The sequence below is a fragment of the Arachis duranensis genome, chromosome 10 (genome assembly GCF_000817695.3).
Source record: "Arachis duranensis cultivar V14167 chromosome 10, aradu.V14167.gnm2.J7QH, whole genome shotgun sequence".
Taxonomy (NCBI): Eukaryota; Viridiplantae; Streptophyta; class Magnoliopsida; order Fabales; family Fabaceae; genus Arachis; species Arachis duranensis.
In genome coordinates, this window is record NC_029781.3 from 3,284,790 (window position 1) to 3,297,398 (window position 12,609).

The 12,609-nt window shown below is 32.1% G+C and overlaps 1 protein-coding gene and 1 long non-coding RNA gene across 2 annotated transcripts; one reads left to right on the forward strand and one right to left on the reverse strand.

Annotated features, from left to right (window-relative positions):
• Positions 1-4,133: 4,133 nt before the first annotated feature.
• Positions 4,134-6,020, forward strand: LOC107468533 (polyphenol oxidase, chloroplastic). The gene has a single exon (XM_016087839.3). The coding sequence runs from the start codon at positions 4,157-4,159 to the stop codon at positions 5,975-5,977; it is 1,821 nt and encodes a 606-aa protein (XP_015943325.1). The 5' UTR covers positions 4,134-4,156; the 3' UTR covers positions 5,978-6,020.
• A 1,257-nt stretch (positions 6,021-7,277) lies between these two features.
• Positions 7,278-12,253, reverse strand: LOC127742544 (uncharacterized). The gene is made up of 5 exons (XR_008003890.1): positions 10,430-12,253; positions 9,590-9,799; positions 9,049-9,316; positions 8,838-8,952; positions 7,278-8,374 (listed from the first exon to the last, which is right to left on the reverse strand). It is a non-coding gene; the product is annotated as an uncharacterized LOC127742544 (long non-coding RNA).
• Between the last annotated feature and the right edge of the window lie 356 nt (positions 12,254-12,609).

Consider the following 12,609-nt stretch of genomic DNA (forward strand, 5'->3'; position numbering starts at 1 on the left):
ACATTGTTCATTCACAATTCGTTGGACACAACTTATTGGTTCGTTTTAATATACTTTTGAATAGTAAGCTGATACAATTTGAAGAAATTATATTAGATATAAGTATTCATATATTTTTTTAAATAACTTAAAATAAGAAAAAAGACAATACATTTTTTCATACTCAATTTGAATTCAAAGCTTGGTTAAATCAAAATAATTATTTAATTAGTTGAGATGATAAATAACTTATAATTTAATTAAGAGTTTTTGAATTTGATGAGTTTTAGAAATAATAAAAAAATATTTAAAAAGGTTTCGTACTAATGTTTTCCATATATATATTCATAACTATAATGAAATTTACGAGTCTTATTATAAATTTAAGTATTTTTATTAATTAAATCTAATTAAGTTAGTTTAAATTTATCAAAAATTGCTCATGAATGCTCAAAACCACACATTTTTTACATAAAAAATAGTATAAAAAATTTTGTAATCGTGGCATAGAAATTTTTTAATATTAATACAAAATTTTCTAAATTTTTTAAAGTTTTAAATTTGATGCTGGAGTTTAATTTCTTTATTCGTACATAATTCTATATTTTTATTTATAAAGTTATGTATCTTTTTTTAAGTTTTTGTGTTTATTGTAAAAACATAAATAAATAATAAAATAAAAAGTTGTATAATCTTTTTTTGTTTGATTTTTAAATTTTTTATTTTTTATTTTATTCTTCTTAGAGAATAAAACAATAAAAATTATGAGAGTGTGAAATAAGAAAAAGAATGAGGAGGAGTTGTTTAATTTTAAAAAAAATATTAAAAAATAACACAAAAATTTTTAACTGTAATATAAGAAAATTTTAATTAATTTTAATACCGAAATTTTTTAAACATAACAAAAAGAATAAGATATTGCAGTTTTTTTCTTATCTTTTTTGGAAAAAGAAAAAGAAAAAAACAACTACATTAAAAAAGAATTGCGCAAAAAAAAAAGACTGCAATTTTTTTTTTTTTGAAAAAAAGAAAGAGAAGGATGACATTAAAGAAAAACAAAGAAGAAAGATGGTAATAATAAAAAAAGAAAGAGAAGGAACGAAGTAGAAAAAAAAGGTGACAATAATAATAATAACAAAAAAAGAGGAAAAAAAAAGAAGTATGAAAAAAATATAAATATATATAAATTCTTACTTAATTAAACTTAGTTAAAAGAATCTTTAACTTTTTATATTTTTTAATTAATAAATTATTTTTTACTCAATAAATTATAATTTAAATGACATAATTTTTTTTATATTTATATACAAAATCACAAATTCGAATCTTTCTATCTCTGATTAAAAAAAAAATCGCTTTTCACGTTTTGTTTTCAACCTTTTGGTTCTTGACGCAATCGCAATATTTACTTAGCTATACGAAATCCCTTGTCCCTAGCTTTTTATTAAAAAAATAAGAAAAAACGAGTTTTTTAAACTCCTCTTACATAATAATAAAACACAGACTAAGTCGTTGTTAATTAAAAAAACATACTTTCAGCTTGAATGTATAATGCTTAGTCGTGGTTGACAGTTACAATGTGATGCATGTGCATCGCTGTAGATTATGGATTAATTAAGAAAAATAAATTTAACTTCAGGCAACTAGGATATAGGTGACGATAATAACTAATCAATTTTAAACATTTGTACGTTATTGTATCTGAGATATCGGATATGACTATATCTTATACACTAACAATTTCTGAGTGACTAGCTAGGTTTTGTAACAATTTTTATTCATTATTATTTTGTTTGAAAAAACCTTAAAAGTCAACAAAATTTAGTATTTTTTATTTATATTTTTAATTATTAATTCAGTTTTTTTAATCTATTAATTCAACAATATATTTAGTCTATGTATTTATTAATAAAAAATAATAAATTATATTAATTTTCTGCATTTCTCATTTTGATTCAATATATCATACAAAAATACAATCAATTCAATGTCAATCTAATTTTTAAAGAGTAATACCAAAAAAATAATAATTTAAAATTATTTTATTTAATTTAATATTTATATTTTTATATATATAATATTTAAAATTATATTTTTGTTACATTTAATATTATACATTTATTTTATAAATAGTTAATAAATATAAAATAAAACAAATTTAAATTGATTCAGGTTAATTTTTATTGTCTACCAAATATTTTACATTTTAAAGTTATTTCTTTCATTTTCTTCAAATAAGTTGAAAACAAATATATATGTATATATATTGCAATGTTAGGTACGTTAACCATTCAAATTTTATTATTAAAATTCACGTAGAGTCAACTTTACACATAAATTGTTAGATAAAAATTTAATTAAATTAATCAAGTTATTTAATAATTTTTTATTATCAACTTTACGTGCAATTGACTGTACATAAATTTTTATCAATTTTATTATCCCTCCAAGGCTCTACCAAACACGTCATAGAAAAATGATTTATAAGACAAAGTCAGAACTCCACGTTTAGAAAGAAAGATAATGCCGAATGGTAAGGTTTATAAAAAGCAAATGGAAATTAAAATAAAACAAAAGGAAAGTAAATGGATCGGATCATATTGTAGGTTTACTAATGAGATTCCTTTTTAAATAGTTGTTGCTAGACTGAAAACATCAACTAATTTATTTCGAAAGAGCCATGTATTAAACATTCAAACACTACTATTTTAAAAAGGAACTGATCCAAAGCATCTATCTCATAATTGATCCAATCTTAGTGGCTTAAAACTATATCAAAATTTGAAACTAAAGGACACCTTAAGCGTTAGGTAACATTTATATATTTTATTTCGAAAGCATGCAGTATTCCTAACTTTCAATGTCCACCGACAATTAATTATATCCTCTCCACCACATATACACACACTTGCTGAATTAGTTCTAAGGATACTAGTTTTATATATATATATATCAGAGACATTGTATATTAGGTAATGTTAACACAAATGCAAATTTAGAAATTTGGCATAGCTAAAGCAAAATCATCAGCATATTATGACTGATAAAGTAATTAATTAATCTGAAAAACCCTTGGTTTAATTTTTCAACATTACAGAAAAAAATAGAAAAATATTAAAATCAAAGTAGGTACATACATGCAAATATAATAAGAGTTTGAGTCCAAGGTATTTTAATAATGGTCAAGTAGTTTATTATGGATATAAGCTCCATTATCCTCCATTCCTCATAACCTAGATAAATCACAAGTGGTAATAAGTAATAGAAAAAGTGTAGATATCCAATTAGCGATGCGGCCAATTGAGTCAATTTTTAAAATTTTAAAGGATATGTTAAGTAATTAATGACTTTTTTAAATAACATGAATAATCGGTCTTAAGTCTTAAATTTAATTATTATTAGATAGAAAAGTATAGGTAAACAATGAAAATATTAAATAATGTGAATAATAGATATACCGGATGTTCATTTTACTAGGTGTGCAGATGGTTATTCTAATATTAAGATTTAGGTGAGTAATTTAGAAGTGTAGTGTATTTTTATTTGATTGGTGGTTGTTCATTTTTTTAAAAAAGTCATTGGTTATTTAGCATAACCTTTAATAATTACTCATGCGATTAATTAAATTTGAGATTAATTTATTTTTTTAATTCCATTATTCACATTGTTCAACAATGTTATTGTTTACCTATACTTTTTCAACGGTAAATAATAACAATGATACAACCAAAAACACAGTGCAATAATATTTATTCGGTTTTGTTAGATAGATAATGACTTTTGTAAACAATGTGAACAATAGATTTTAGAATTGACCCAATAAAGTAAAAAAATATTTCATTATTCTCGAATTACCTCCTAAACTTTAATATTAAGATAATTATCTGCACACCTAATAAATTGAACATCCAGTCATTGTTAACTTTACATGAGTAAATCGAATAAAAAAATAACTATCCAATTAAGAATAATCAACATAATCTTCTGCATATCTATTAAATTGAATATCCAACATATTCATTGTTCACATTATTTAATATTTTCATTTTATCCCTATACTTTTTCATATTTATATTATAATTAACCATGCACGTGGTTTAGATATATGTGCACGACACCCCTAAACATGGTTATAAAATGGGTGGAAATCCACAAACTCTAAGCACACATACATAACATGGCTTCTCTAAACCCTCTTCCAACCCTTTCCCATTCCACTTTCTCTTCTTCTTTCTTTCCCTTATTCAAAAGCCCCCATCTCAATAACAATAAGGCCCCAAAAGTAGGAAAACCAAGCCAATACCATGCTTCTAGAATATTCTACTCATCATCATGCAAAGCCAAACATAATAATGGTGACAACAACAACAATAATAATTATAATAATAATAATAAGGTTGATAGAAGAAACATCCTGGTTGGCTTAGGAGGGCTTTATGGGGTAGCAAAAACCCTAACCAACGAGCCATTGGTGTCTCTAGCTGCACCAATTTCACCTCCAAACCTAACCCAATGTGGTCCACCGGACCTACCCTCAGGTGCCAAACCAGTGAATTGCTGCCCTCCAGTTTCCTCAAAAATCATTGACTTCACTTTCCCATTAAACCAAAAAGTCAAAGTGAGACCCGCTGCACACTTGGCTGATGCCACCTACATCCGAAATTACAAAGAAGCCCTTCGGAGAATGAAAGCCCTTGACCCAACCGATCCAAGAAGCTTCACTCAACAATCCAATATTCACTGTGCTTATTGCGATGGTGCGTATCACCAAGTAGGCTTCCCTGATCTTGATCTCCAAATCCACAATTCATGGCTCTTCTTTCCCTTCCATCGATGGTACCTTTACTTCTACGAACGAATCCTAGCCAGCCTCATCAAAGACTTAGATCCCAACTTCGCCATTCCCTTTTGGAACTGGGATTCCCCTAAGGGAATGCCAATACCTTCCATGTTCGTTGACCCTAAGTCAACGCTCTATGACTCCCTTCGAAACAAGAATCACCAACCTCCAAAGCTCGTTGACCTTGATTTCAATGGCACTGAAGATAACCTTCCCGATCAACAGACTATAGATGCCAACCTCAAGACTATGTACAGGCAAATGGTTTCGAATTCCAAGACTGCCACTCTGTTCTTCGGAAGCGCTTACCGCGCCGGGGACGAGAGCGACCCCGGAGCCGGAGTTGTGGAGAATATTCCCCATGGTCCTGTCCATATCTGGACCGGTGATAACACGCAGCCTAATGGCGAAGACATGGGGAACTTCTATTCAGCTGCGAGAGACCCTATCTTCTTCTCTCACCATTCTAACGTGGACAGAATGTGGTCGATATGGAAAACGCTTGGCGGAAAGAGGAACGAGTTCAATGATGTGGATTGGTTAGAGAGCGGGTTTCTGTTCTACGATGAGAACAAGAATCTTGTTCGCGTGAAGGTGAAGGATTGTATTGACACCAAGAAGCTTGGATATGTTTACCAAGAAGTTGAGATTCCATGGTTGAACACTAAGCCTACACCGCGTAGAGTTAGGGTTAAGAACGCCATTAAAAAGGGGCTTCATCTTGGGGGTGTAGCACATGCTGCGGAAGAAGGAGCGAAGTTTCCTTTGGTTTTGGATTCGAGCGTGAGGGTTTTGGTGAAGAGGCCGAAGAAGGGGAGGAGTAAGAGGGAGAAGGAGGAAGAGGAGGAGGTGTTGGTGGTGGAAGGGATTTCGTTTGAGAGGGATATGGCGGTGAAGTTTGATGTGTATGTGAATGATGAAGATGATGAGGTGGAGAGTGGGCCCACGAAGACGGAGTTTGCGGGGAGTTTTGTGAGTGTGCCACATAAGCATAAGCATAAGAAGGGGAAGATGAAGACGCAGTGGAGGGTTGGGATAACGGAGTTGTTGGAGGAGCTTGATGCTGAAGATGATGAGCATGTTGCGGTTACTTTGGTTCCCAAGATTGGGAAAGGGCAAGTCACCATTGGAGGTATCAACATTCAGCTCCTCAACTGATTCATCACTTGTTACTAATGGATATACACTACTCAATAATCAAACAGATTCCAGGTGTACTATTATAATTAAAAAAGAAAACTTAAAAAATCATACTAAAATTTAGTCATTGAATAAATTATTATATATCTATGTCAATAAATGAATTATTCTATATTTATATATAAATATATATAGATATTTTTCATATTTAAACAATTTTAGCATTCAAGTTCGTTCAAGTAATTTTAAGTCACGCACTTTTCTCGCTTTCTTCTTCTCTCGCGCTTCTTCTCTCCCAACCTCTGCGCTTCTTCTTCTTATTCACCCTGATACTACGTCTTCTTTTTCTTCGCGTTCATCCTCCTCCTCATTCTATTTTGCATTCCTTTTTCTTCGTGTGTTTTCTTCTTATCGTCATTTTTTTGTTGTTGTTGCTGCTGTATTTTTATTTTCTTTTCCTCCTTCTCTCCCTGGTGAAGAAGCAGTAGAATGTGAGGAAGAAAAATTTTGAATTGTGCAGAAAAGAAGTAAACCGAAATTAATTATATTAAGAAATAAACTGAAATTATAATTAGAATGAATTAAAATCATTAAGTAATTTCAGTTCATTTCTTAATATAATTTCGGTTCATTTCTCAGTAAATTATTCTGTTATAACACTACAAGAAAACCAGGATTTTGCTACGCTTTTAAAGCGTGGCGAAAAGTGGGAAAAAGCGTAGCGATAACTTTTTGCCACGCTTTTTAAGCAACCGGCACGCTTTTGAAAGGGTCACAACTGCAAGCGTGCCAGTTGCTCTATCGGCACGCTTTTGGTAATCTATGGCCACACTTTTTTTGTCGCCACGCTTTTATCTATTGCCACGCTTTTAAGCGTAGCCGTATGCGAGAGGATATGGCTACGCTTTTAAAGTGTGCCAGTAACTAGATATGGCTACGCTTTTAAAGGGTGCCAATAGCTAGAGATACGGCTACGTTTTTAAAGTGTAACAAAGTCACGAGATATGGCTACGCTTTTAAAGCGTGCCAATAACGCTTTTAAAGCGTGCCAATAGCTAGAAATATGGCTACGCTTCAAAAGCGTGCCAATAGCTATAGATATGGCTATGCTTTAAAGCGTGGCAAAAAGTGGTGATTGTACGAAATAGCTCACTTTTAAAACGTGGCTATAAATTTGTTCAAGTTCAATTTTTTTTTAATCTTCCTAATAAAATCTAATAAAATTCATAGATAATATAAAATTTAAATAATATAAAACCTTCATAACAATTTTAATTACTATTAACAATATAAAACTTTCATAAACTTGTACACCAAATATAGTGGTTGATCACATGACAAGCTCTAACAAAAAATCGAAATGATAACAACTACCCATAAATTTGTAATACATGCATTATAATTCCAACAACTATTACATTATCTTCTACCTTTAAAAACTACAAAATACACATTAAAAGCTACAAAATACCCTTTCCTCTTGTGATGAATTGCTGGTCATCTGAGATATCATAGGCCAATCCTTTCCATCTGTCCTTATCTGTTTGCTTGTCCTCATCGATCTCCACAATCTTGAAGCTTCCGGAGGAAACCTTGCTACTGCTGGGGATTCTTGATATAACCTTCTTCAAGATGCTTCCGAAAAAAGCTGATGAACTGGGAACTGATGAAGCCACAGCTCCAGAACCATTCAAACTCACATACAATGTAAAATTACATTATTCTCTTGTTATTTAAGAGTTACTATTCTATTCAAAACTCTAATCAAGTTTTTTTTACTATACAAGAAATCATGAACCGCATCTAGATATATTGATAACTCACAAATTAATGAAAAATGAGACAATGACTGCAGAACCTAACCTGAATCTCAAGTTGCCATCATGAGAGAAGTTTCATATGTAGATTAAATGTGAAATTTTGTAGCATCATAGGTTTAACTAATCATTAAATGCTTTACTTTGCTGTATTGAATTGCCGGCAATGTTTATGCCTAGTGGTAAGCAAATAATATAACTCACAAAAAAAGAGTAAGATTAATAGAAAATAATAAAGCTAATGCTGAGAAGAATTCCAAGGTCTAGAAAATTCAATACTATTAGAAAATTTTCTTTTATGAGTTGTTTATGTGTTCAACATCGTTCTAAATCTCATGGATAGCTACTGAAGACCAAGACCTATCTAATTTTGTAGGTTAAGAAAAATTTCACAAGGTGACCAAATAAAAGGCACAACTACCGTTGGAACTAGCACCAATAGTTCACTAATTGCTTCAAAACAAAGCACATACTAGACCTGATAGCTTGACCAATGTTCTTCATAACCAACACAGCTATTAAGGTCTTACCAGCACTTGTATCCAACACTGCTATTGTATTCCTCTTCTTTGCAACTTCAAATACTTCTAATTGATACCTGTACGGAAAATAAGAAACCACAATAACATAAATATAGGCAAGGTTACATTACCATCATCAAAATAAAGAAATTGCAAGAAACAACAAAGACTCAAACTTCAATGAATTATGATCATTCTGCGACATTACCCCCACATGAAACACCAAAATAAAAAAGAAGGGCGAAACAAACAGGAATAAATTACTATTTAATTAAACAGAAGAAAAAAAATTAAGCCCAAGAAAGAGAGAAGAAAAGGAGGTACCCTCTGGGGTCCATGGTCTGGGGTGTCTCGGAAGGGGTGATTCTGATTCCTTAGCACAAGGTTTTAGGTATAAATGATTAAAGGTTCGGTTGGGACAAGGTTGGTTCTGGTTTGATGAATCCATGTTGAAGAGAAAATGAAAAAGGAAGAAAATTTGGCAGTGAAAACAACAAATGTACCTCTCAAATGTAAATGTAATAACTTATGTAATTGTACCTCTTTAATATGATATCCTTTTCTGGATGCTCTGACTATCATCTCCATTTGAAAGACATATCCCTTACTAATGCAGCAACTAATGATGTCTTCAAGCATAGACTTCCTATAAAGTCTACCAAGACCAAGAATAAATTGATTTCAAATTGTGGAAGCAAGGCAGAAACTTACTATCAACAATGTATTTAGTACAAAGTATCAAGATCAATACCTAAATGATCTTGTCAAATCTGAGACACCAGGCCATAAAAATGTTTGAGCAAGAACATTTTATCATGAGTACTCTGCAATCAGAGATAAGCGATCCCTTCGAAGCAAAGCTTCTTGAGACTCAAGATCGTGTGATTTTCTGTCAATCTCTTAACTCTTTCTACTTATTTCTGCAAGTTTGGCATCAGCAGAGCGCAACTTTCCTTCCACTTCTAAAGATTTCTCTTCAATGCTAGCAACCAATGCATTTGCTTCCGCCAACTTTGACTCTGCAGAAAATTTAATATTTGTGTACTCTTAGCACATTTCTCGCACAACCTTCTCTAGCTGTTTATGCAAAAATGTTTACATATTTGCAAGCAGTAATTGTTAATTGTTAATTATTAAAATAAGAAAAGAATAATCATGGTTTCCACAATAAGATTTAATATAAGAATCATGCTTTTCTTTTTTATTTAATATAAGAATCATGCTTTTCTTTATTTTGAAAAAGAAGAATTAACACTAATACAAGTATTTATATAATAATTAAAAAAACTTACATCAAGCACACATTCTTTCTCAACACCCAAGGCCTTCCTCAGATGCTCTTCCCGCTTCTCTGCCTCAGAGATGGCAATTAAATGAGCAGATTTTTCTCTTTCAAGAGCATCCTTCACTTCTGCCAAATCTTGATTCAGCTCATTATACTTAGAGCTCCACTCTTTTTTCTCAATCAAGAGAAGCCCCATATTATATTGATACGCGTAAAGCTGGCCCCAAAAAAAGAAAACAAATTAGCTAAAAGAAAATTAACCAAAGTAACCATGAACAACAAACAGTGTACACTACTACATATAAATAAAAGTGGACATTTGACCAAAATCCAATTTCCTTAAGCAAATTGGAAGAAAGTAAAGAAGAAAACACTGGAAAAGGGACATTAGAAAGCTTTATGAACTAATACCCACAAGACAAAGACAGACTTGAGAGCTAAATTGCCACAAGCCTAGTTCTTTGGACAACATAACAAGCTGCCAACCCAAAACCAAAGTTAAAGTTTCAGTTCTCAAAAAGTAGGTTGAAATTTCACGAAACAGCCTGAATCCGGTTTACACTGGAATTACTCTGTTAATTTATAAAATAGTACTTCGAGTTCCGGAACTGTAGAAAATAAGAAATAAGAAATAAGAACCAAACATTCAAATCAAAACCAAGAAGTTCAACCAAGAGAATACTAGAGAATTGCAGAAAATATGCCAACCAAGAATCAAGAACAAATTAAAAATCATAACAAAAATCAAGAACTGAAATACTTAGGAACAAACCAGAATTAACTCAAGAACAGAATAGAAAATCAAATAGAAGCAGTGAAAAATCAAACAAAAAAATCAAGAACCAACCTAAGTCAGAGGCTCCATTCTTGATGATGCAGACAGAGAGTGGCAGAGTGGAGGGAAGAGTGGAGGAAGACGAGGTGGCTGCCAGAAAGCGAGCGGCAACACGGAAAGGAGGGCTTCGTCGTTCTTCATGGAAGCGAAGAAGTAGGAAGCGAGCGGCAGCGCGGAAGGGAGGGCTTCGTCGTTCTTCACAGAAGCGAAGAAGCAGGAAGCGAGCAACAGCGTGGAAGGGAGGGTTTCGTCGTTCTCCACGGAAGTGAAGAAGCAGGAAGCGAGCGGCAGTGCGGAAGGGAGGGCTTCGTCGTTCTTCACGGATTGTCGTCCGAGTGGTACTTCGTTGGAGTGTTGTCGTCACGGTGAGGGCAGGGGTTAGGGCTTTTGAAGAAGGGTTAAGGCGAGCACAATGAAGAAGGGTTAGCTAGGGCTTTCCAAGGGGGCAGCGATGAGGCACAACGGAGATTGGTGGTTGCCATTGGGGCTTTCGAAGGAGAAGTTAGGGCAGGGCACAAAGAAGGAGTTAGCTAGGGCTTTTTTTCTCTAAGTCTTTGAATCATGAAGAATTGAACTCTGGAGCATTTTTGTTTAATTCCAGCTTCTTTAGTTTTTTTTCTGAGGGAACCTTTTGGCCACGCTTTTGAAGCGTGCCAAAAGGCTTGTAGGAAACGGCTACGCTTCTGAAACGCCACAATAATAAATTTCTGTTGCCACGCTTTAAAAGCGTGCCGAAATCTCTCTATGGCTACGCTTATAAGCGTGGCAGAAAAAAACGTGGCTAAATCTTGCATCAACTGCCACCCTCATAAAAGCGTGGCCATTGACCATTTTCGCCACGCTTTTAAAGCGTAGCAAAAAAAAGCATGACCAAATCTCTATTCAAACGCCACACTCATATAAGCGTGGCCATAGACCACTTTTGGCCACGCTTTTAAAGTGTAGCAAAAAAGCGTGGCCATAGGCCTTTTTTCTTGTAGTGTAATTTTTTTTGTTTCACTATCTTAAGAGGAATAAAACAAAAAAAAGAAAAATCAAACAAAATAGAAAATATAAGAAAAAAAATGCCTCAAATTTCTCATCATGTTCTTCTTTTCTTACCTTTTTCATCTAATCAAATAAAGAAGAAGAAACACATAATGCTGCAAAATTACTTGATGGATTTGGATGTGTTTTTGTTCATGATTCAATTTTATTTTTCTTTTTTCCCGCACGCAGATTCTTCTTCTTCTTCACCTCTTTCGTTATCGTCATCACGAACAACACCAATATTTTATTAACATCTTTATTGGTTCTGATTTTCTCTGGTGCCATCATTAAATAATTTCAGTTTATTTTTTAGTTTATTTTGGTTCATTTGTGAATTAATTTCAGTTTGTTTGTGTGTTAGTTTTGGTTCACTTGTGAATAAAAAAATTGGTTAATGCTTATCAGTAGTATCAAGTGAATCGAAATTAACACACAAATGAACCGACAATTAACACACAAATGAACCGAAATAAATTAAAAAATGAACTAAAATTATTTAATGAAGATAGTAGAAAAAATTAGAACTAATAAAGTCGTTTGAAAAATGTTAGTGTTATTAGTGATGATGATAAAGAAGAAGAAGGAGGAGGAAAAAAAGAAATTAAAGAGGAGGAGAAGAAAAGAAGAAAAACCTGCGTGTGCAAATTTAGAAGGAGGAGGAGGAGGAGGATGGAAGAAGAAGAACTTGTGCAAATTTGAAAGAAGAAAAAGAAGAAAGACGAAGAGGAGGAGAAGCGAGTGTGAGAAGAAAAGAAGAACCGAGCGTGAGAATCATACTCTTTTAATGAGAGTGATTTTTGTTAGTATTGGACCTACTTAGATGAAAAAATACTTGAATATGTAACAATCCTGATATAGAGATGTTGTTTAATTTGTTTTGATATATATTTTATATTTTAATATATATATTTTTAAATAACTAATTTGATAATTTATATATATATATCCTGTTAAAAAAAATTTATGGCACATTTAATTAGTAGTCTTAATAGTTGCTTAGTGTTATCTATAACAATGAGTAAAATTGTCAAGGAATGTTAGTTAGAAAATGAGTAGAATTTATTGGTTTTTATATGCGGTTACAATAATTAAAAGTGTTGCTAAATGTAATAGTATTAGACTAAACTCACTAAAGATATTGAATTATTAATTAAAAATATTAG